The following is a 26,663-nucleotide window of genomic DNA, read 5'->3' as shown; positions in this document are numbered from 1 at the left end:
TACATGATTTGGTACTAAGGGTTTTTTGTTGTTGTTGTTTATTATTTACTTACGTGTTCATTTTACTTTTTTACAGAAAATGACAAACACCAACCAAAAAAAAAAAAGTGACAATAGTATACTCATCATCTAGGTTCAACAATTATCAGTACAAAATCTTGTTTCCTCTATAATCCCTCTGCCAATCTCTCTACCCCCATGTTGGTCTCCCACAGGATTATTTTGAAGCAAATTCTGGACACTGTATTCCATTTGATCATATTTCAGTATGCAACTCTAAAAGGACTCTTTTCAAACATAACTGTAATAATCACATCTTTAAAAATAACCAGAATTATCATACCTAAAAAGAGCCAATAATTCCTTAATATTATTAAATTTACAGTGTGTAATAAGCAGCCTCTGAAATGGCTTCTGGCATTTATGTCCTTGTGTAAACTCCTCCCTTGAATATGGACAGGATCCAGTGACTCCTCTAATGAAGAGAATACAGCAAATATGTTGAGATGTTACTTCTGAGATTATGTTACAAAAAGACAATGGCTTCCATCTTGCTCTCCCTTTCTTATCCTCTTGCTTTTTCCCTCTCATGGAAACCAGTTGACCGTGTTGTGAAATGCCCTGTGGAGAAGCCTATGTGGCAAGAAAGTTAGGGAGGCCTCCAGTCAACAGTCAGAGTTCAACAGCCAGAAAGGAACTGAATCTAACCACCACCATGTAGGAAGTGGATCTTTCTCATGAAGCTTTGAGATGAATGCACCTTATGAGTTCTGAGTGTGATGACCCAGTTAAGCCACTCCTGAATTCCTGACCCACAGAAACTACAAGATAATAAATGTTTATTGTTTTAAGATGCTAAGTTCTGAAGTTGTTATACAGCAATGGAAAACTAATAAACAGACTGTAGTCACACTTCCCCAACTGTCTCTGTTTACAGTTGTGTTCAAATCAGGATCCAAACAAGGTGCACACATTGAATTTAGTTGCTATGCCTGTTAAGTCTCTTTTTAAATCTATAAATTACCCCCTACCTCCCCCAACCCTTTGCAACTTATTTGCTGAAGAAACTGGGTTGTTTTTCCTGTAGTTTCCCACATTTTGGATTTCCTGATTGCAAGTCATTTAACAGGTTCCTCTGTCCTGTATATTTCCTGTAAACTGGTTATTAGATTTATAGGTTTGATCTAATTCAAGTTCCGTTTGGGAAAGCATATGTGTACTTCCTTCAGGAGATAATAAAGTGTGGTGGGAAAGGTAATCTTATGCATACAGTCATTGAACGCCATCTCAGCCTTGAGCCTGGAAACTTTCTTACTAAGAGATAGAGTCCTCTCAACCTGGACCTATCACCTTGTATGGGAATAACTTCCCCTGTTTCAGGCTCAATGTATTACTCCTTTGTTCTGTTTAAGCATGTGTGTCATATGGTACCTGGTCAACCCCACTGCTGTATCTGTCTTCTGTGGGAGAGGATGAAGCCCTTCGTTCTGTGGCACAGGAGAGGTACATGCAGGTCAGTGGCCCCACATCAGCTGCAGAGAGTGACTGCTGGCCAAGGGGAACCAATTCCCACTATTGAAGCTGATCTTGCTCTGTCTTTTCTCTATGTAAGTCAAGTGTGGTTCCAGCCAATGCTTGGCTGCATTGTGTTTTCCTTGGTGACTCCAATACCAACATGTAATAGGCAGAAGTGTCTGGATTTCTACTCTGGGTGACAAGCAACAGATGCCACTTGCTCAATAGTATGGTTGTCACTCATTTTGTGATATTAGTGACCATTGATGACCATTACCTAGGTCTACTATTCATTATCAAGAATATATAAGGTGTGATAATCTACTTGATCACTTTCTTCATTTATTAATGGAAATACTTCATATTAAAAGAAAAACTCTCACTCATCAATTATGCAATTACTTTCCCTCAAGCCATATTACTCAGCCAGGTTACTTAGGTACAGTTTGCATAGGAAAAGCAAAATAAATGCCTGCTTCTTTCTCTTTCTTTACCAGTTTTCAGAATATTGAAATAAGTTTCTAAAGTCCATTACAAATCATAGATTTAAATCTACTGCTGTTTTTGTTCTTATCAATGCTCCAATTATCCTATTTTTAGCTAGTGGGAGTCTCTTCAAAGTGGCTCATGGGTTGTTTGACATGAGCCCACTTGTTATGGACTAAATTGTGTCTTCCCCCACCCCCAGAGTCATATGTAGTAGCTCTAACCTATGTAACTACATTTGGAAATAGAGCCTTTAAGGAGGCAATGAAGGTTAAATGAGGTTATAAGGGTGGGGCCCTAATCTAAAATGACTGGTATCTAATAATAAACTAATAAGAAGAGAAACCCAAGAATGCATGCATAAAGAGAAAACACCATATTGAGGACACAGTGAGAAGGCAGCCATCTACAAGCCAAGGAGAAAGCCCTCAGGAGAAAGCAACCCTGCCAGCACCATGATCTTGGACTTCCAGCTTCTAGAACGGTGAGAAAATAAATTTCTGCTGGTTAAGCCACCCAGTCTGTGGCATTTTTGTGGCCGCCTGAGCAGACAAACAACACTATTAATGTTCCCTGGCTTCCCAGGATAAGATGTTCCCGGCTCATCTTATACATCTCCTCCCTTAGACCTAAAACTGGGTATTTCTCATGAAGCCTTGGTTCCTTTAAATGGGATATCATATTTAGAGTTCATAATATTAATATTTACCATTAATAATGTAATTACTAGTAAGAAGTTATTTTGCAATTCTTTGTTTCCTTGGAGTATATCTCATTTGGAATGTATACCTAAATTCTATGTTTTAAAAGCACTTAATTCCTTTTTGTGTAATTATGCTACCAAATCAATACATAATTAGGTTCATTTGTTTCATCTTGCTTTTGCTTTTTAGGAATTTTTTTAAATGTTGATTTAATTTTGTCTTATAATTACATAAATCATTTACATCATTCCAAAGACAAATGTATAAAAGATCTATTTAGAGAAGTTTAGCATCTATCTCTGTCCTTCATCCACCTGTTCGCTCCCTCCCCATTTTTAAAAATTATATCGGTTAGCCTTCCAGGAGGGAGTGGAATCAAATATTCAAACTACTGAAAGAGAGAAATTACCAGTCAAGAATAATATATCCTGGAAAGTTATCCTTTAGATATGAAGGAGGATAAAAGATCTTTCCAAATATACAGAAGCTAAGGGAATTTTCCACCACAAGGCCTGCAATATAGGAAATACTGAAGGAGGTTATTCTACTTGAAGCAAAAAGACCAAAGGATATAAAACTCTGAGTGAGATTACTAACAGACAGAGAGAAGCAAGAAATGGCAACACTTACACAGAACAGGGCACTATATACTTAATCTTAACATAAAGGACAAAGAAGATAAAAACATAAATAAAGAAAACTAGAAGAAGACAATTTGGTACTGGAACTCAGAAATGAACTCACAGCACAAATAGGGATAATTTGTGACAACAAAAAACAAAAGGACTGAGAATAAAGGTATAAATTTGCAAAGGCGAATGAAGATAAGATACATGCTGACGAAAAAGGACTACTGTATATATAAAACCTTCTTTTACATAAACTTAATGGCAACCAATCAAAACAAATCCAGAACTGAGATACATAACATAAAAAAAGAAGAAACAGAGGAAAAAAAAATCATAGACCACCACCAAACTAAAATAAGACAGAAACACAAAGGCAAAGAAACAATGGAGCTACCAGAAAACAAAAGATAAAATGGCAATAGGAAATCCTCATATATCAATAATCACCCTAAATGTACATGGACTGAACTCACCAATAAAAAGGCAGAGTAGCAGATGGGATAAAAAACAAAACCGAACCATATGCTGCCTCCAAGAGACACATCTAAGCTACAAGGACAAATATAGACTCAAAGGGTAGAAAACAATACTCCAAGGAAATGGCATCCAGAGAAAAGTAGTAGCCATTCTTCTATCTGACAAAACAGACTTCAGAATAAAAGAGGAACAAAAGACAATGGACAGTTTATAATGATAAAGGGAAAATACAACAAGAAGACACAAAGACACAACACCTATCAATATGCTCTCAATCAGACAGCACCAAAATATATAAAGCAACTACTAACAGAACTAAAGAGAGAAACTGACAAAAACACAAATATAGTAGGGAACCTAAATACACTGCTGACAGTTATGGATATATTATCCAAACAGAAAGTCAACAAGGAAATATCAGCCTTAAATAACACATTAGGCCAAATGGTCATAATTGATATCTACAGAGCCTTTCATCCTAGAACACCAGACTACACATTCTTTTCGAGTGCACAAAGAACATTCTTAAGGATAGACCATATGTTGGGACACAAAACTAGCCTCAGCAAATTTAAGAAGACTGAAATCATACCAATCATATTCTCCAACCATAATGCTTTGAAATTGGAGATCAACTGCAAAAAGAAAGCAGAAAAAACTACAAATATGTGGAGATTAAACAACATGCTACTAAAGAACGACTGGGTCAAATAATAAATAAAAGGAGAGGGGTGGCCGGTTAGCTCAGGTGGTTAGAGTGCAGGATCATAACACCAAGGTTGCCGGTTTGATTCCCACATGGCCCACAGAACTGTGCCCTCCACAACTGATTGAAACAACTACTTGACTTGGAGCTGATGGGTCCTGGAAAAACACACTGTTCCCCAATTTAAATTTCTAAAAGAAAAATAAAAAATAAAAAACTAAAAGGAGAGCTCAAAAGATACATTGAAACTGGGCCGGCCGAGTGGCACGGTAGTTAGGAGTTGGCTTGGGACGCCAGCTCTGAACAGCAGGGCCCCAGTTCAGATCCCACATATGAGGGCCAGTGACACTGCACCCTCTACAGCTAAGATGGTGAACAACAGCTCAACTTGGAGCTGGGCCGCTGTGAGTCGCAGCGACTGTGTAGGCTGCAGTGGGGCTGACTGGCAGCTGACGTGGGCTTTCTTGAGCTGCTGTGAGCTGCAATGGCGGCCGTCCAATGGCCGGCGAGCGACTGCCTCAGCCAGGAAGAGCGCAATGATAATACCAACATGGGCCAGTGAAGCGACGTCCTCCACAACTAGACTGAAGAATAAAAGGACAGCAACTTGTCCCCCTCCCCGATTCTCCAACACTGTTCCCCTCCCCCAATTCCCCAATAAAATCTTTTAAAAAAAAAAAGATACATAGAAACAAATGAGAATGAAAATGCACTGTATGAAAATTATTGGGATGTGGCAAAAGCAGTTATTAAAAGAGAAATTTATATCATTACAGGCCTATCTCAAGAAACAAGAAAAATCCCAAATAAACAACCTAACATTACACCTTAAAGAACCAGAAAAAGTAAAACAAATGTAATCCAAAGTCAGCAGAAGGAAGAAAATAATAAAAATTAGAGCAGAATTAAATGAAATACAAAACAAAAAGACAATAGAAAGATTTAATGCAACAAAGACCTGGTTCTTCAAAAAGATTAATAAAATTGACAAACCCTTGGCTAGACTCACTAAGGAAAAAAGAGAAAAGACACAAACAAAATCAGAAATGAAAGAGGAGAAGTCATGACAGATACCACCGAAATACAAAGAATCATACAAGAATACTATGAAGGGCTATATGCCACCAAATTCAGTAACCTAGAAAAAATGGAGAAGTGCTTCGAAATATATAACCTTCCTAGACTGAATCGCGAAGAACTGGCACTTAAAACCCAAGAGAAAACTTGCCTCTCTAGCTAAAGGACACATACTCTGAAGAGTTATGGAAGAGAATCTTATTTTCTTCTTTCTCTTAACACTTTGCCCTGAAGGTGGCCCAGTGGCAGAGATCTGCTCTACAGTGAGAACGCTAAGCTCTGAGAGAAATCTGCCTTTCTGGTTATATGAACCAGCATGTGGGTAGAGGGAAGGAAGGGTGCATGAGAATCCTGAAGGAAAGAGAGCAGGAAAAGGGAGTAACCTAATTCTGTATATGATCCAACATAAGTCCCGGGCTCAACCCTGAGCTGTCCACATGCAGAGCAGATTCAAAGAAGCATAACAAAAGGCCTAGAGAACTGAACTACGATATCAACTACTGCCCAAGTTCCAAATTTACTTGAGTCAGACAGACTCAATCAGCACAGTAAAGGCTCTGAAAATTGGACTGATGTAACCACCACCCACAGAAGGTAAAACAGGGTGTGCAGTCAGAACCTAAACAGGTTGAAAGCCTGTCAAAACAAACAAAAATCAACACCCTCTTTAACAGAATCAATAATTCAGTACATAATATTCAAAATATACAGGATATAATCCAGAATTACTCAACATGCAAAGGAAAATCTAATTCTTGAGAAAAGATAATTAACAGATGGCCCCCATGATCCAGATGTTGCAATTATAGGACAAAGACTTTAAAGCAGCTATTATAATAACATTGACATTCTCAGCCAAGAAATAAAAACTATAAAAGAGAATCCGATGGAATTTTTAGAAGAGAAAACTGTAATATCTGAAATTAAAAATTCACTAGGTGGGCTCAACAACAGAAAGGAGATGACAAAGGAAAGAGTCAGTAAACCTGAAGATAGAGCAATAGAAATTATAGTCTGAAGAATTGACAGAAAAAAATTAATACAGCCTCAAGGATATGGAAGACAATAAAAAAAAGGTCTAACAGTCATGTCATTTAAAGTCCCAGAAGAAGAGAAGAAATTGCTACAGAAAAAACTATATGAAGAAATCGTAACAGAAAACTTCCCAAGTTTGGTGAAAGACATAAATTTACAGATTCAAGAAGCTCAGTGAACCCCAAACAGAAAAACACAAAGAATATCATGCCCACACACACATCATAATCAAACTGCTAAGAACCAAAGATGGGGAGAAAAAAAAGGAAAGCAGACAGACTAAGCAGGTATATTACATAGATGGGAATAGTGATCTAAACTGGGAAGGGGTGGGGACTTGACTACAAAGGGGCAGCACAAGGGAAGTTTTTGTTTTGTTTTGTTTCAGTAACAGAACTGTTCCAGGTCTGGAAACCTGGGTATCAGTCTCCTTATCTAATCAATCATCACCTCGGGCCAAATTTACTTTCTAAAGATTTCTCAAGTTTGCCATTTTCCCTCCATCCCCACTGTTTCTTCCTAGTTGAGCTCTTATCATCCCAGTCTGTGACTACTTTTATCCCAAAGCTAACCTTTATAGGCTTGATTTGCAAAAGCTGATCCCTACTCTAAAAGTTAACAACTTTAACCTGGAAGCTTGGTAGAAATGCAGAATCTCAGACGCCACCATAGAGCTCCTGAATTAGAATCCACATTTTAATGGGATTCCGGAGTGATTTCTAGTCCCTAGACTAAGGCATGCCAGAGTCAACTGAAATCTGGTTATGTTGTCCCTCACTTAACACCTTACAAGCACCCTTCCTGGACACAGGCAGACAGATGAGGTCTTGCAAGACCTCGCCTTCCTTCCTCTCCAGGTTCATCTTTCACCACTCCCCGCCTCACCACTTCACACTTCAGTAAGACTTTTCCCTAAAGATAGTACTGAGAACTAGATATGTTCAAGGTTTTGAGGAACTAAACTACCATCTTTTTGAGTCATAAAACTATCCATTTGCAGTTTGATAGTCACCGGTTCTCCCATCACACCTTCTTTGCCTTAGAGAAATTATGCTAACCACCTCCTAGACCCAAACTGCCAGTTGCTTGAAGCAAAATGTATTTGAAGAGTTCAGACCCAAGCCTTTTTTGCCTGTGCAAAAGGATTTACGGCCCCAGGCTAAGAGAAAAAGCTTTTTTTTTTTTTAGTGCCATAAAGCCACCTACTATAAAGCTCAGTTTGCCTTAAGTTGGGGGGTTTGGGCTTGTTTATTTACAACTGCTTAGTTCAGGCCGGGCTGACCCACAAAGCTCTAATCCTGCCCGTGAGCCTAAGTTCGGCCTGTAAGAATTTCTACTCATCTCTCAAAGGGGCCACTCGGCGCCAGCAACCAGCCCTAATGGCGGCAACTTTCTTCAACACCGAGAGTTAATGGTGGTCACCTTCTCCAGGGCAGCTCCTCTTCCTCCAGGTCACTCTCCATCACCGATCCCTCGATCACCGTTTCATCACTGTCCCAGTCTGGGGCCTGGGCGCCTTCCTCCATCTTCGCCTCAGTCTTTTTTTTTTTTAGTCCTCCTTCTCTAATTCTCCCCTTCACAGAAAAAGAAAAAGAAAAAAAAAAAAGAAAAAGGACTTTCTGAGGACCAGGGAAAATTGCGAGTTGCACATAAAATTTGCGTCGACAGCGGAACTTTGCACCGCGGGCTGAGGGCGTAAAAGAACAGCCAGACTCGTCCCCGGGTAGGCGGTCCCTCTCGGCCGTCTCGCCGCACGCCGCCGGCAGGGGGAGCCACGCGCCGCACGTCGGAGCCGCGCGCCGCGTGCTCCACTCCCCACGCCCCTACCCGGCTCCTGTGGCCGGAAGTGACTGGCGGTGCGCCAGTGGTTCTGCATTTCCTGGCTGTGTCGGGCGTGGCTTGCCGCCGCTTCTGCTTTCGGGTTCTATTCGCATCCTATTGTTGGCTGGGCCTGGTGAGGACAGGGGTTGCTGCCGGTGGGAGCAGAAAAGCAGCGGTGCCGCAGGCAGACCGCAGGCGGAGCCCGCCTAACGCCATTGGCAATGCATCTGATGCTTGTGAGACCCAGACCCCGAAAGAACTCTCAGCTCCTCCGGGACCCAGCAGCCCCGGCTCTCAGCCCTACATTCTGAAATCATAATGTTACCTTAGACCCAAAGGGTGTTTTTGCAGTCCACCAAATACTGCCTTTCTCCTTAATCCCTTTGACACCCCCTCTCCAAGTGTCCCTTGAGGTAGGCAAAACAAACATGTTTATCAGAAGTTTTTAGATCACCAACTAATCTATTTCATGTGTTTTGTATTTGTGTTTTCACCCCATCAGCTCTCTGGTTACCCTGTAATACAGGTAGTGTGGGAAAGACAGGATAAATGCTTTATTTTCCCCTCTATTAAATTTTAATATAATAGTGGTGCCTAGTAACTTCCAAAAGTAGCCAATTACTATTTTTAAATGAATCTCTAGGTTTTTATATATTTGATGTCTTTCAACCTGTTTGAAAGTTTTTAATTCAAAGCAAAGTCAGTGAGCTCCACATGCCAAATGAGAGGAAGATTCAGGGTAAGACAGAACCCCTTCCACATGGCAAGTGTTTAGTATTCACCTTGTAATTTCCAGGGTCCAGCACATATTGGGTCTTTAAAGGTTTGTGAGTAAATGGATAGAACTGGGGCTTTCTAACTCCCCAATGAGCTGCTTTTTTTCACTACATGGAATGGCTTTGCCATTATTTTAATTTTACTATTTAGATCATATTTTTTTCTAAAAAATATCTGATTCTTTAAGAAAATGAAGGTTCTTTTTTGAAAATATATTTTAAAATACTTATAGAATATTTGGTGAAACACTTTATATGGCTTTTTTGGGGGTGCAGATATTACTAGTTGAAAAGTGGATATTGGGTTTACCCTCTTTGAGATTCATGTTGCGTTAGATTTATCATAATAAATCTTCCATGAAAGTCTCATCTCTCACAGCTCTGGATCTAAAGTAACCTGGAGAGGATATAAATGATATGAAGCTATAAGCAAGAAATAATTTTAATTATGAAGCAAAACATATTGTGTAACCACAAAATAATAGGACTTCTCAAATCCATACTTTTAAGCAAGTCTCATGTTATATCTTATACATATGCTACTTCCTAGTGCTCAGGACTCATTTCATACCAACTCATACTCCCCAGCTCTAGGCACACAGGCCGCCTTGTTCTTTTCAGATGTCTTAGAGACTTTGCACTTAAGTTCATTCTTTAGGTCTTAGGTCAAATGTCACCGTCTCAAAGAGGCCATCTCTAACCATGTTTTCTATCTCAGCAACTTATTTTTTCTTTCAAGCACACATCACTGAATTATATCTTTATTCATATATTTGTTTATAGCCTGCCTCATCCATTAGAAGGCAAGGCCAATAAGGGAAGGATCCTTAAAATGGGAGTTGAAGGTGGAGAAAAGGTAATATGGAAGCAATAGTTCAAATCTTAAAAGTATAATTTACATAAATAAATAATACATAATAAAAATATAAATTTTAAGTGGCTTTGGACTGATGAGATTGCCAGAATTACACATGGTAATGGGAACTTCTTTGCGTGTAACTGAAACAGCCTGGTAAATATGTTTAGACTACCGTATTAGCAGGTCTGTCAATGTAGAAAAAGAGACAAAAGTCCAAGCCACAAGAGATTAATTAGAATTTTGATGTAGTAAAACAAAGCAGTTCAAATACAGATATACATATCTTCAGGTAACCACCACTTAAAATAAGGTAAAGAATATTTTCGTGTTTCCTGCCCTTCTTCAATACCTACCCCCAAGCAAACACTTTCTGATTTCTATCATGTAGAGTAGTTTTTCTATCACTTTCGGAATGATGCTGTATGCACTATTTTAAATTGCCTTCTTTTATTGGGTTTAATGTTTTTCAGATTATCAAGTCATTCCTTTTTATTGCTGAGTACTATTTCATTGTATGAGCACACCAGATTTGTTTAGTACATTCTTCTGTTCATAGACATTTGTTATTTCCAGTTTGGGGACTATTATAAATAAGACTGCGATAAACATTCTTGTTGAAGTATTTTTGTGGATGTATGTTTTCATTTCTCTTAGGTAAATAAATACCTAAAGAGTGAAACTGCTGGGTCATATGGTAGGTATATGTTTAACTTTATAAGAAACTGCCTTTCAGTACTCCAAATGGAATACCAGTCCTACCAGCAATGTATGAAAGCACCATTTGCTCCATATCTTCACAGACATTTGGTATTATCAGTCTTTAATATGTTAGCCATTCTGATGTGTGTGAAATAGTATCTCATTGTGGTTCTAACTAACATTCTTCTAATAGCTAATAATGAGGCAGGTTAGTTAGTATAACATCAGGCAGTCAGGAATTCCCTGGTAGAATGAGCTGAGCAGACAACAGTCATGTCTTCAAAACCACAGCCTCAGCAATAAGAGCCCAAACCTTGAGATAACACTCTTCTGCCAGAGCAGAGTCATCAATTGTGCTCTGGGACAAGCCTCAGTCTCAGCCTTGAGAGCCCCAGCTTGGAGATAACATACCTGCCAGAGCAGAGTCATCAATTGTGCTCTGGGACAAGCTTCAGTCTCAGCCTTGAGAGCCCCATCCTGGAGGTAACACACACCTGCCAGAGCAAAAGCACCAATTATGCTCTCGGACAACTGGGCTAAGCAGCTAAGCAGCGGGAAAAAACCTCCTCCAGACTGAACTACAGAGCATACCTGATGAAACTAACAGTAGGCACCTGCTTTTCTCCCCAAATTTACTAGAAACAGTATCAAAAACAAACGCATTTCTCCTTAGCTAGTAGATATCCCAGTTTCGGTTACCCTCTTTCACTCAAGAGCTGTAACTCTTTGCTTTAATAAAACTGACCTTTTCTGCAACCTTGCCTCTCTGGTCTGGGCATCCATTCTTCGGTGCTGCGTACACAATCAAACACCCTACATCAACGATACTTAACTTCTGTGTGTTTTTTAGCCGTTTGTATACTTTTGTGAAGTGTCTGTTCAAATTTTTTGCCCACTTTTCAACTGGGCTGTTTGTATTTTTATTGTTGATTTGTAGAAGTTCTTTACATATTCTGGCTATGATTCCTTTATCAGATATATGTATCATGAATATATTTTATTAGTCTCTGGTTTGCCTATTAATTTTTAGTAATGTCTCTTGATCAGCAAAAAGGTCTTAATTTGGATGATGTCCAATTTATCAACTTTTTCTTTTATGGTTAGAGCTTGTGTTAGTTTCCTAGAGCTGCCATAACAGATTACCACATACTGGGTGGCTTAAAATAACAGAAATTTATTATCTCACAATTCTGGAGGCCAGAAATCTAAAATCAAGGTGTTAGCTGGGCCATGCTCTCTCTGAAGTTTCTAGAGGAGAATCTATATCATTCCTTTCTCTTATGGTGTTGCTGACAATTCTTGGTAAAATATAACAGAATAATCAGTGAGTGATGATTTTGTGTGTGTGTGTTTATTGCCTTTATTTTTAGTATGATTTGTTCGATTATAACTTTATATACTTTAATTTTTAATAGTGACCATATTTAACAACTGACTTGCAAGTTCCTGAAAATTTAAGATTTGGCTCTTAACAAACTAGTAGAAGCTGACTCCAGTACACCTTTGACACCATCCTAGAAAGAACTTTCCTGCTTCCCTCCACCCATCTCCCTGTTTTCCCCACACTCCAATCCTGCAGGGGTCTGGTTTTGTCCTTAGCCAAGGGGAGGATGAGAACCAGGAAAGAAATAATAATTTATAGACTAAGTTTTGGAACTCTCAGTTCTCTCAAGTGTCCTAATTGGGGGAAGTGAGTTAGTCTTTCATTCAACAATATAGACATTATAATAGGAAGACTGTAAGAGGTGGAAGACTGAAGGGGGTCAGGGGAGAAAGAAAAATAGAAGGTAAAATGATTGTTGAAGGAGAAAGGTGACAAAGCAAAATAATAGCCACGCTAGTTGGGCTTATATTAATTGTGATCCTGTTTCCTGGGCATAATCTACCTTAACCAAGTCTTGCCAATACTGGTTGACTACTAGTTCTTCAACCACATAACTGGTTTGTAAAATGATTAACTGGATTTCAACTTTGCACTGCCATAAAGAAATTATGTTATTTTTCTCTTTGTTAGGATGTACTACCAGCTGAAAAGCCAATTCTGGTTTTATGGCAAATCTGTGCCTATGCCATGATGTTTTCAGTCTTTCTACCTGGAATATTCTCTCCCTCTTCTCTGTATGGAAAATTGCTCAATCTTCCTACATTTCATTTAATGCTTTCCTCTACTGAACCACATCTCCTCTTTCATAAGCATGGTCCACACTATGATATTTTAAACCAAGGGACACACATTCACATTTTTTCATAATAAAGATGATGGGAGGAGAGACCAACCCTCACCTTATAGTGTAATTATGCTTTATCAATATTTAACTCTAGCAGTTGTCATATAGCAGGGAACATATCATGCTGCTTTAAAATAAGTGGAAGTGCTAAGCAAAAAATGTAAAAAGGTTAACCTTTAAACACAAGGTACTCGAACAACTGGGTATCCATACGGGGGAAAAAATGAACCTTGTCCCCTATCTCATTACATACACAAAAAATAATTTGAGGTAAATCACAGAACAAGCATCCTATAATCAATCCAGTGATTTGGCTACTAGAGAAATCTCTGCATATTGCTACCAGGACACATGTACAACATCATTCATAATAGCCCCAAAATATAAACAACCTTAATATCTTTCCTTGGGAGAACAGAATTAAATGTTCATCAGGAGACTGGATAAATTGTAGTACATTATATAATGGGATATCTTATGGCTGACAAAAGGAACGAACATATCAATACAGATGTTTTAGAAGCCATCCTTTCAAAGTTTAAAAACAAAACTCAATAATATATTATTTAGGACCCATTCATATGTGGTAACATTCAAAATAAGGGGATAATTTAAAAAGAAAATTCAGGGTAGTGATTACCTTTCTGGGAGAGGCAGATGAATGGCATAGGGAAGAGTTCACTGGAAACTCAAAAAAAGAATTGGTAATGTCCTCTGTCTTGAGTTGTGTAGTGTCTACTTTGTTATTACATTTCATAGCTGCCATAGAGTGTTTGTGTGAGCGCGTGCGCGCACACACACACACACAAAGTATATATATGCATGTATAGCATATACAATATATATATAATTGAACAAAGTATACACATACTATATATATAATATTTTATAGTTTAAAAAGTATAGAAAAAACTGGGAGGGAAAGAAATATGCTAAAATGCTAACCCTAAGTGGTAGAGTTCCACTCAGTGGAAAAGGAACAGAAAAGTTGCTGTTCTTTTGTTTTTCACTCTAGTTGTGGAGGACATTGCTTCACTGGCCCATGTTGGTATCATCATTGCGCTCTTCCTGGATGAGACAGATCAGTCGCCGGCCTCTGAACGGCCACTCACAGTGGCTCTTGGCAGCTCACACTGGCTGCTGCCCGCTCACACTGGCTGCCGGCCACACACGGTAGCTTATGGCAGCCCACTGCAGCAGGGGCTGCAGCCTACGCCGTCGCCAGCAACTCACGGCAGCCTAGCTCCAGGTCGAGCTGTTGTTCACCATCTTAGCTGTAGAGGGCAGTGTCACTGGCCCTCATGTGGGATCCAAACCGGGGCCCTCCTGCTCAGAGCTGGCGTCCCAAGCCAGCTCTTAACCAATGCACCACTTAGTCGGCCCCTGAGTAATTATTTTCTTCATTAATGTACAAATTGTCTACATTTTCCTAATTGCTTAAATGGTAATGTAATACTTTTATAAACAGAAAAAGGTAATTCTTAAAAATAAAAATAAAAAATTTAGGATGCCTAGAATGCTTGTACTGTTTTTTTGAAACCTGAGTTGAAAATTCAATCAAGTTTCAGATGCCCTGGGAGGGATAATCTGTAAAGATTTAACATTGTCATTTAGGCTGACAGGTAGATGTCAAAATGCTAACACTCAAGTTTCAACTATGCCAACAATGCCTTTTAAATATTCAGTCCTCCTTAATCAGTTTTATTTTCTTCCTCTCTATTGAAGATAGTTCCTGTTTCTGTGTTTAGGCTACTATTTTTATTATTTCGGACAACTCTTCAGTAGCTCAGAAGCCTTGGATGAAAAACAAAGATTGCTTTTTCCACAGCCCTTTGGCAACATCTTGTGAGTGTCTAAAGACCAGTCAAGACAAACATTTCCTACATAATTAAAAGAGCACCAGTATTGATGGTAAATCTGAATTAGCAAAAAGTCTTAAATCCTTAAGACAAATGTAATATCTCCTGTGGTTAAATAACTTTATATACATGGTGTGTATATAAACACTTAAGATAAAATATAGCTGGCATTCCCTCATCTAGCCTGCTGTGGATGTAAATAACATTTGTTACTACATTATATAATGGGCATTTTCACGAAGAACCGTATGAGAGGTCCTAAGCAAGAGACCAGAGCGGTGTCAAAATTTCCAAAGCAAAATGGAATAACTTGGGTAGAATGGCATCTGTAAGAAACAGAAATTTCCAGGAATTTAAGTAGAGAGGAAGAGAGAAGAGAGAAAGGAGGCAGGGAGTGGAGAGGGAGCACAGGAAGAAGAGAAGACTAAAGCAAAATCATGAGAACTTGGAGGTTTACAGATAATAGCAGTTCAGTTATTGTTCTCTTAACCAAAAGGTAAGTTTCTCTTAACCCCTCAAGCCTGTTTGAGGTACCCACTCCCCCAAAGATCTTGGCCATTTTTCCTTTTGATTTGCTGCATTACCTCTCCCATCTCATTTTCACTAGAAGCTCTGGACCTAGGTGGATGATGGGTAGTAGCTGGTGAGTGAGAGAAAGAAAGCATTCAACTTCAGTCTTTAGATATAGATGAAGAAAGCATGGTTGCAAACCCTCAGGTCCGCACCAAAATTTGAGTCCTAAGAAAGGTAGTTCTCTCCCTAGAAAGCTGATAACCCATTCCTAAAAATAATTTGCATTCTGATTTTTACAGTATAAGCGGACACTCTCTCAATATTATCCAGTAATGAGGGGCGGGGGGATGACCTGAGATCAGGCACCCTGGGCCCTTCAGCTGCACTACTTCTTAATTCTATTACCTTAGAAACTTTCTCTAATCTCACTCCGCCTTAACTTTTGTAACTGCAAATTAGATAGAGAGTAATCTGGTCCCTGCAATTTTCATAGACATTTCTCTATCATCAATTAACAATTATTTATGAAAATGCTTTTACTCATGGAAAAAATCTATAAAGTCTAGATAATAATATCAGCATTCCCATGCACACTTAGCAAACAAATTCTTGCTATCAACATGTGCTGGGTTCCACATGAGTTAGGAGACCTAGTTTTGCAATCTGTGACCATTTTTGTTCCACTTTGGATTGTGGGAGGCAAACAGAGACACTCTTGAGAAATTCTTGAGGCAGTATTGCGGGGAAGCAGCAAATATAAGTAAGGTTTGGGAAAGGGAGGACTTGTCCTATCAGATATCAAAATGTATTTTAAGCTCTATTAATTAAAATATTGTGATATACTGGAGCAGAAATATACAAATAGCTCAGTGAAAGAGAATGGGAACCCCCCCATAAAGAGATCCATGAATGTATGAAAATGCTTGATAATGCAGATCAATACAGAAAGGAGGAGATATTGAAGAAATGGTGTTAGAACAGTTATTTGTTTACAAAATATTAAATTTGAGTTTATTCCTCAAACAATACAAAAACCAATTCTATATTGATCAATAAAAAAGACAAATTTTAAAACATTTAGAAGAAAATGTATAATTTTCTTCTAAATGTATAGAATATCTATAATTTCAAGGTAGGAAAGCTTTCATAAATAAGACATAAAAAGCAACATTCATAAAGCAAAGGTTGATAAAATTTATTACATAGAAATTAAGAATTATATTCTTTGAAAAGACAAGGAGAGAGTAAAAATGGCAATGCACAAACTGGGAGAAGACATTTCTAGAACATATAACCCGGAATTTATTAATATACAGAGTATATAAAGAACTCTTAAATTAATAAAAAAAATCAACCCTGTAGGAAAATGTACAAAGGTCATGAACAGGTATTTCACATAAGAGGAAATGTGGTTGGTGGGTAAACACATGAAAAGATGCTCAACTTCATTTGTAATCAGGAAAATGAAAATTGAAATTAAAAGTAATATTTCACATTGTCGACTGGACAAAATAATTCTCTAGGTAGTCCACCAAAACAGCGGTTTATTTGGAAAAGAAAAAGAAACAAACCACCACAGCAGTGTGTGAATACACACCTCCAGCCAGGGCTCCAACTGGCAAAATGGCCATTTTGCCTGAGGCCTGCTGCCACTAGCCAGCTTCTGTAAGGCTCCACCACCAATACAGCCTCTTACAATATGCGAGTTGGGTGAGGTGGGGTCTCTGGAAGTCACCACGGTGGGATGAGTGTTCACCAGGTTAATATAGATTCTGGTTTGGTGCCAGTGCTGAGTCTGGAGCTACGCAGCAAAAGTCCCAGAGCACCCCGAGGCCAGCTGCTGCTGGACTGGGGCCCATGGACCCCTGAGACTTGTCCAAGAAATAGTGCAAGGTGGGCAGGACTAATTGCCTAATGAGAAAGTGCCTCCATTATTGAGCGAATTGGTCAGGGTAGGGTCCCAGGTAGTCACCAGAGTGGAGTGAGCAGATGGTGAAGCAGATCTCACTAGGCCAATGCAGATTCAGATCTGGCTATGTTGGGGATAGGGCTCAACACAGGAAAGATGGCACCCATCTTCTGGCTACATAGGAGGAGGGTTCTACACAGGGAAAATGGCAACTGTCCCTCTGAAAGTAATGTACTTTTTTTTTTTACATAATTTTTGTTATTGACGTAAAATTTAAATATGGTGAAATACATACATCTTAAATGCACAATTTGGTGGGTATTCATAAATGCATACACAGGGTTATATTATGACTTTCCTGGGCCTCAGCTGTGTCTCTTACCTCATTAAAATATTAATAATTATATTCTATGAATGTGTTGGCCAATCAACCAATATAATCAAAGATACATCAATTAACATTTCATTCATTTTCTATTTCTGATTTTAAAAGAAATTAAAATTGAAATATTGTCAGAGCCCCTAAAAGTATTGTGGATCCTAGGCACTGTACCTACTGTGCCAAGTGAAGTCAGCTCTGTATATACATCTATGTAACCACCACCCTGATCAAGAGATGAATATTTCTGTTACCCTGGAAAGTTTCTTTGTGCTTCCTTCTAGCACTCCCCCACCCTCACAGTCAACCATTGTTCTGACTTCTATCACCATAAGTTAATTTTACTTATTCTTTTTTTTTTTTTACCTATTCTTAAACTTCATATAAATATAATATAGTTTGTATACTTTTGTATCTGGCTTTCTTCATCAACAAAATATTTTTGAGACTCATCCAAGTTTTGTGTGCATAAGTAGTTCATTCCTTTTTATTGCTGAGTAGTATTTCATTTCATGAATATACTATAATGTGTTTATCCATTTTCCTATTAACGGACATTTGGATTGTTTCCAGTTTGGGTATCTCATGGATAGAGTTGCTATGAACATTGTTGTATAAGCCTTTTTGTGGACATTAATTTTTCATTTCTCTTGGATACTTATCTAGGGGTGAAAATGCTGGGCCATAGGACAGGCATAATGTTTAATTTGTAAGAAACTGCCATACTTTTTTGTGGCTATTCTATTTTATACTCCTACCAGCAATGTATGAGAATCATGGTGCTCCATTCTATTGTTAACATTTATTGTTCTGTCTTTTTGTTAACATTTTCATAGGTGCAAAAGGGTACTGTACTGTAGCATTTTTTTCCTGAAAATTTTAAAGGGAAGCAAGGGTGAAGCTTACATTGACCGAGCCAATGTTTTACTTCAAAAACTCCCTTTAGACATACCTTTTTTCCCCTGTCTTTTCATCAATAACTAATCAGTCTTTTTTTCTCCTGATTTGTTAAACACTAACCCCTCCCCTAGATTTGGCTTTAGTAATTATCAGATCATTGGCTATTTTAATGCAAGCAATTTCGGGAAAGTCGGTAGGGGTAAAATTCAGAGTGCAATTAATTGGATGCTTCAATATTAAGCTGTCCTCATGTTTTCATAACAAAAACAGTCCATTCACCACAGCATTAATTAACAATGTAAAATGTACTGACTATTTCATAGGAGAGACCAATGAAGGAATTTATATTACATAGCTCACAGATTTTCCTAGGAAAATCTGCATTAGACTTCTCCCTAATCCTTTTTTCCCCCCAACTATCAGCCACTAGTTCTCCATCTTGTTGAACTCTCTGTAGTCTGCATACACCATCTGCTCATGAATACAGTCTTCGGTTTGAGAAGGGCCACCATATTATGGTGAATAACAAGCCAAAACTCTTCAACTTTCTTAGAAGACAATGAAAGATTATATATGTAAAAGAAAAATATGTTCTGCTACATTGATTTTTTTTCTTTCTGAATTACCTTTGGTGACCTGATTATTTACATGAAACAATCCACCTGTCAGCTTGCATAAAAAGATTTTGCCAAAATAAATATCAAAACAAAATAAAAACACCCTACCACTACCACATACAAATCCCACTATTGCTGCTCTTAAACTGTTTGGAAATCTAGTAGAACATAGCCTCCCTTCACCTCTACCCTGCATCACTATTGACGGTTCCTCTATAGTTCTTTGGAATGTGTTGCAGCTGTCCCTTCCAACATAGCAGAAGTAATAACCTTGATGGATGTTTACAAAATGTTAAATAACAATTTACACTATAAGCCCACCATGGGGAAAAAAGTTGCAAACCCAGAGAATCCTGTATTTTCCTTTTAAAACTGGCAGATGAGGAAATACACCTGGATGGACTTTAGAATTACATAAAAAGATATGGTATTGGTCCATGTAGAATAAAGGACAGATAGATTGGATTTAACTAAAAGCTCTTTATTGCTTTGGGGTATTATTGTTCATCTTTATTTTACTCCTTAATATTTTTCTTAAATCAAACAAACAAACAAACAAACAAAAAAACAAAAAAACCCAGTGTGTATGCTTATGTAAATCTTGGTTTTGAAATTGCTATTGTTTAGACTTACTGCTAAAAGGAAGTCTTGAGTAACTCAACCATCAATTATTGGTTGAGTAATAAAAGCTATTGAATGGAGTCATAATTTACAATCCTGGGTACTTAGTGTTCCCTCTCCTCTGTTATTAACTCTACATTTATTAAACATTTAATATAAACAGAGATGGTACAGATGGTACCTCTTGTCTTGGTCTGAGTTCCCTGTTCGTTGTCAGTCTGAGTTCAGTGACATACAAGTAAATCAATTATTACTATGGTGTTTCTTAAATGTGAGGCACTTAACACAGACTGGGGCCTGAAGCCTCGGATGGGAAGGGTTAAAGACTGCTTTCAGTTTTTGTGGTCTGGGAAAGACTAGATAGATAGATAGATAGATAGATAGATAGATAGATAGATAGATAGATAGATAGATACATGGCATCAAAATCTTAAATAACTTTTTTCTCAATATCTAACCCTTGTTCCCCAATCATTTATTGAATAATCCATTTCTTCCCAATTAAATTATAATGTATATTAAATTGATATCGTATATTATAATGTTCAGTTATACAAATTTCTATTTAGGAGCTTCCTTTTCTGTTTCATTCATTTTTTTTTATTCTTATACTGTTTCTAAACCTTTAATTATCATGCTTTTAAAATGTTTTGATATCTGGGAGGCCTAGTCCCCCTAAATGTTCTTCTTTGTAAAAATTTCCTTGCCATTCTTACCAGTTCTTTCACGTGAATTTTAGAATCATTTTGTCAAGCACTCTCCTCCCAAAATAATTCTTGTTGGGAATTTTAATAGGGATGACATTAAGTCCAAATATTAATATGGGCTGAACTGACATGTTTATACTTTTCAGTCTTCTCAGCCAGGAACATCAATAGGATTTGTTTATAAGGAACAAAGATTTATTCACATTATCTTAGAAAATTAGGGGTTTATCATGAGAAGTAGTGGAGACATTTATTTGTATTCTGTGTATATATCTGAAGTTTGCTGTTTTCCGTTTCATGGCACATTTCCTTTTTTAAAGTTATCTATTATATATTAGATATTTTTGTTACTATCATGAACAGGGTTATTCTTCCTTTATATTTTCTGATAGAAGAAAACTATTTAAAAAAATGTTCTATTATATTCAGCCACTTTGCCAAGTCCTGTTATCTCTAACAGTTTTTCCATAGCTTCTTTTATGGCTTCTATGTAAACAAAATTATTTTCAAATAACGACTATTTAGGCTCCTTTCATTAATTTGCTTTTAAGCCAATCACTGTGGAGGCAGCATGAAAGGTGGACAAGTGGGGCTGGCGGTATGGAAATCCAATGAGAAATTATGGTAATAAGAACTGAAGCAACCATAATTTTATGTATATATATCATGGGATGTTGAGTATAGTGTGGGGAGTGGAATCAATGGAATTGTAATAGATATGTGTGATGTCAGGGGGGTGGTAGATTGGGGGAGGGAGGTTGTCACTTTGTGAAGGGTGAAAAGTATAACTATTGCATTGTTTTGTACACCTGAAACTAATAAAAAAAATTTATTATAAAAGCCACACAAAAAAGAACTGAAGCAGGTTAATAGAGTTTAATGGAGAGGATAGATTAAGAGAAATTCAGAAGGGAGAATGTGCAGGATGCAGTCAATGGGGGTAAGAGATTAGGAGGAAAACAGATGATTTTAGACTTCAACTTTGGGTGACTTGAAAGAGAATTCAGTAGACAATTTTTGTGGAAAAGAATAGTCACTCAGGTTACAATGAAGGGATTGACAGTTTGGTGTAGGTTCATGAGTAAAAGTAAGGATATCAGGATTTCTAGGCTGTAGTGTCTAGAGCATAATTTGGGGATAGTAAGTTGGTTAGGGCTCCAAAGCCTAAACCAGGTGTCCTTGTTCTTACAGCAGCTTGATGGGCCCTTGCATTTATGGAGACAGCTTCTCCATCCCTGCCTTATTACTACCAACTTCCTCATTTTCTACCTCAGCTGTATACTTACTCATAGTTTCTGCTTACTCATGGCTTCTGTGCACTGTATTCTGAATGTCTTTTGGATTCTGTTCCTGCCACAAACTGCTTGGCTCTTTTCTCAAGCCTACACTTCAAATTTCCTATGGAGAGAATTGGCCTAACCCAACACTGTCACTATTGGAATAGAGTTTCCTATCAGGGCACTTAATAGGCAGCTGATCAGTTTCTGGAATGGTTGCCTTTAAGCAGGTAATCATTCTTTCTCCAGTTGGCTGAGACAACCAATAGATGAGGGAAAATACCTAGAAACCGTCGGCAGGGTCGTTGGGGGAGGGGGCTCCCTATCACAACGTAGAAGGGCCCTGTGGACATAGCCATAATCTGTGGTTTGCTCTGTCTGGTGCTAAAATACCGAAGGAAGGACAGGTTGGTGAATTGGGAGGGAACAGGAGTCACAAGTTAGGTTTTGATCATGTTCCATTAGAGTTGCCTGTAGTATGCTCCCATTGACAGGTCCTGCACACTGTGGGAAATCCTGGCCTAAAGGTTGGGAGCTTTGGCAGCGTTTTTCATTGTCTAAAACCTTTAATTATCATGCCTACCTTGTAGTGCCTACCTTATCACAATAGTCAATTTACTTGTTTCAAAACCCCAGATTGTTAGCTGTTTGAAGCCAAGAATTTGTTCTTATTCATCTTTATGTCCTCAGTGCCCCACACATAGTAAATGTTTAAGTTATTTGTGGAATGAATGAATGGTTGTGGTTTGGAAGCTGAGCATTAAGAATGTTTCAGGGCTGGCCGAGTGGCATGTTGGTTAGGAGTTGGCTTGGGACGCCAGCTCTGAGCAGCAGGGCCCCAGTTCGGATCCCACATGAGGGCCAGTGACACTGCGCCCTCTACAGCTAAGATGGTGAATAACAGCTCCACCTGGAGCTGGGCTGCCCGTGAGTCGCGGGTGACGGTGTAGGCTGCAGTGGGGCTGGCTGGCAGCAGGCGTGAGCTTTCGTGGCTGCTCTGAGCCACCGTGAGCGGCTGTCCAATGGCTGGCGACCGATCTGCCTCAGCCAGGAAGAGCGCAATGATAATACCAACATGGGCCAGTAAAACGATGTCCTCCACAACTAGACTGAAGAACAAAGGGACAGCAACTTGTCTGTTCCCCTTCCCCGATTCTCCAATGCTGTTCCCCTCCCCCAACTCCCCAATAAAGTCTTTTTTTAAAAAAGAATATTTCAGAGCGAGTTGATAGAGATCATAATGTCAGGGTAGTTCCCTATTTTGTACTTGAATAATATTAGAAGGAAAAAGAAACATTTTATCGTTTGATATCTTTCAATACATATCTATAATTAACCTAATCTTAATTCAACAAGCATTTTAATTTACATCTTGTGTTTACATATTGTGTTCTTTTTCTATTTAGTGTGCTTTTGTATGTAGATTTCCAAATATTGATGTATCCTTATAGTAGATATCTTTATGAACTTCCATGTCTCGATATATCATTGTCTATTGAACCACGTCCCAGTTGTTTATGTTGGGAAAATTATAGAGTCCATCAGCATCATGACTGGTGTATGTGTATAAATTAACTTAAATTTCACCACAGAGATAATTAATTAACATTTAAAGTACTCCAACCAGGAATCCATACTCCTGAGATATTAATAGCTACACAGCATTCCAAATATCTTATTAAAATCTGCACAGGGGTTGGTTAATGAGCTCAGGGATATTGGATATAATTTTTGATTGATGAAATTAATGGTGTTCAAGATAGAAAGACTGTGTAGAGGCCACTGCCCTTGCGTGAGCACAGTGTAAGAATTCAGGAAGTCCCACAAGTTATTACTTTTGGAGCAGCACATGAGGTCTAGAGTTCTGCTTTATCCAGTAGCTGTCATTTCATGAAATTTCCTGACAACTATAGGATTAACTGTTCCTAAGTCCCCTCAGAGTAAACCTTTGTTTTATGTGTGAGTCAGAGTGTCTGAAACCAGAGACTGCAATCTGCCCTGAGCTTATAGGAACCAATTATATAATTACTTTTGGGTTTGCTTGCTTACAAATGTGGTTTGTCAGAATTTGTTCAAAGGCTTGTTTTTATTATAACTTATCACCTGGAAGCAAAGTTGTAGGAGAGAAGCACAATGGACACTCCATCTATCTTTAATTATCAGGTTATTGATTTTTACCTGACAACTGTTGAACAAATTGGCTTATGTTAATTCATAATAGATTGCTTGAAAATGTTCCCTGTCATAAATAAGTGACAAAAATAAGATTTTTAAATAGGAGAGTACAATCCTCTGAGATTAAAGTACAATTCTTACATATGAGGTCTGACAATTAAGTTTGCGAACTTCTTGCAACGATGTTGCTAAACATTTTTTATATCAGAGGGATTATCCATTATGAATTTGTACCAACTAGACAAACAGTTAACCAAGTTTACTATTTGGAAGTGCTGAAAAGGCTGTGTGAAAAAGTTAGACGACCTGAACTTTTTGCCAACAATTCATGGCTCTTGCATCACAACAATGCACCACCTCACATGGCACTGTCTATGAGGGAGTTTTTAGCCAATAAACAAATACAGTAATACCGTGGTTTGCGAACATAATTCATTCTGGAAACAAACTACTCATATTGCAAGGCATAGCTCATTTACCATGTTAAAATGTATTAGAAATGTTTGCTCGTCTTGCGTTACACTCGCAAACCACATTACCCACAATCCAAAGTTTTACTGTAACTGTATTGGAACACCCTCTTCACTCACCTGATCTGGCCCCCAATGACTTCCTTCTTTACCCAAAGATAAAGGAAATATTGAAAGGAAGACATTTTGATGACATTCAGGACATCAAGGATAATACAACAACAGCTCTGATGGCCATTCCAGAAAAAGAGTTCCAAAATTGCTTTGAAGGGTGAACTGGGTGCTGGCTTCAGTGCATAGCTTCCCAAGGGGAGTACTTTGAAAGCGACCATAGTGATATTCAGCAATGAGGTATGTAGCATTTTTTCTAGGATGAGTTCGCAAACTTAACTGTCCAACTTCATATAAGTAAACTGAGGCCTCTAAAATTTTAAGTGATTTGTTCAAGATTCACACAACTTGTTAGGGCAGAGCTGAGACTAAACCAAGATCTTACAGCCTTGAATGGTAAAAACACATAACTGCTCTTTCCATTCTTCCAGGGACATCCAACTTTACCAATAAGGGACTATGTGGTGATTGTGAAAGCTATATGAAGTTTTTACTGATTAAAATTTGTGTAAAGAAAGTCCAAAGTTGGCATATGAGGACATGAGTCCTTTGGAGGCTTTATTTAGCTTATTTTCCTTTTCAAGGCTGTTAACCTGCAAAATCCCAATTTCATGACCTAATTTTAACAATATTAAACTAGAACAGGTTAAAGTTAAATAATTATATTCAGTTTCAATTATAGTTACTAATCAACCCAGACTGCCACCATGACACCTAGCTCCAGTCAGTTATACAACAGTTAATATCCTCAATGACTTATGGATTTATGTATGTTACTTGATGGAGGCAAGTAACAATTTTGGAAGCATAAAATGCTTCAGAGAAGCCACATATTAGATACCCAGACATTATACCATACTCATTTTCATAATATATCCACTCATCATACTCGTATCCCAGCTGGTTTCTTACATGAGATTATTTTTCAAGGTGGCTTCTGTCATTAATCTGGCTGAGCTTGGTGAGTCATTTAACCTCTCTGGACCTTCTATTGAGAGAACTGAGGTAGAAAATCTGTAAGAACCACTCTCACTTCAAAATGGCCCCTTTATTTTTTCAAAAGGTGTGTACCCCTTAACGTTCATATTTATTTCCCAAGGGTACTCTAGATCCCCACCTTCTTTCCGATTTTGATTAAGTATTTTCACAGGTAACCTGAAAATCTCCTTCACCATTTTCCTTGAACCTAGAACCAGCCCTCAGAAGCCTTAAACTCTCCAAAGCCTAAAGTACATCTTAAGGAAAAGAAAACCCTCCTTTCTCACCCAACCTCTAAATGCACTTCTTCTCTGTTCATACTTAAATTCCCAAACCAGTTTTTTTGGGATTGTAATTTTTTACTCTTTTGGAAAAAACACCTTTCTCTCTAAATGTTTTATTACCTACTTCTAAGGAAGGAAGAGGATATCTATCAGCTACCATCTCTGCCCCAAAGGGTAGGTTTATTCTAAACTCCAACCAATTTTTAAAACTTTTCTTATCAGTTTTCCCTCTTTTACTCCTATTCTATTTAATTAAATTTCTTTTCTTTTGTCTCATTATAAAAATAATCAATAATCACTGTAGAAAACTTGGAAATAACAGAAAATTACAAAGGAACATAGTTGTTTTTGTGTGGTTCTTTTTTAAAGCAGTGATATTGTAACTACACAGAGACAGCCACTAACCACATTTTGAAATTTTCCTTTTAGTCTCTTTTGCTTATCTATAGTGATTTTTCACCTTTTCTGTCCTCTTGCCCTTTCCTGTATGCTTTCAGAGTCTGAGAACTCTGAATCTACCCAAATGACCAGACTAAAAGATCTAAAAACTTGAAAAGGAAGTTGAGTTCTGGAATATGCAGAATAATTTCATTTCAGACCATGTTTCCTCCTCAATTTTTAAAACTATGAACTTTTTCAAACACATGAAAAAGTTGAAAGAGTAATGAAATGTACATCTGAATGCCTACCACCTAGATTCAATAATTGTTAACATCTTGCAATTTTTCTTTATCTCTGTCAGTCATTTACACATACATTTTTATCATTCTAAATCATTTGAAAGTAAGAAGCAGACATCATTGTACTCTATTCCTAAATACTTCAGCATGCATCTCCTAAAGTTGTACTCA

At 38.0% G+C, this 26,663-nt stretch overlaps 1 protein-coding gene across 1 annotated transcript in view; it reads right to left on the bottom strand.

Annotated features, from left to right (window-relative positions):
- The window catches only part of ANKRD31 (ankyrin repeat domain 31), a 141,388-nt gene that overhangs the window by 99,757 nt on the left and 14,968 nt on the right, over nt 1-26,663 (bottom strand). Inside the window, exons 2-3 of the mRNA XM_019641006.1 lie at nt 11,196-11,278; nt 8,052-8,203 (exon numbers count right to left, since the gene is read on the bottom strand). Of these exons, the coding sequence (XP_019496551.1) occupies nt 8,052-8,203; nt 11,196-11,278 (235 nt within the window). The remainder of the gene's footprint in view (nt 1-8,051; nt 8,204-11,195; nt 11,279-26,663) is intronic.

This window comes from Hipposideros armiger, unplaced genomic scaffold (assembly GCF_001890085.2).
Source record: "Hipposideros armiger isolate ML-2016 unplaced genomic scaffold, ASM189008v1 scaffold_55, whole genome shotgun sequence".
Classification (NCBI taxonomy): Eukaryota; Metazoa; Chordata; class Mammalia; order Chiroptera; family Hipposideridae; genus Hipposideros; species Hipposideros armiger.
The sequence above is the reverse complement of the archived record's forward strand: the minus strand, read 5'-3'. Positions and strand labels throughout refer to the sequence as shown.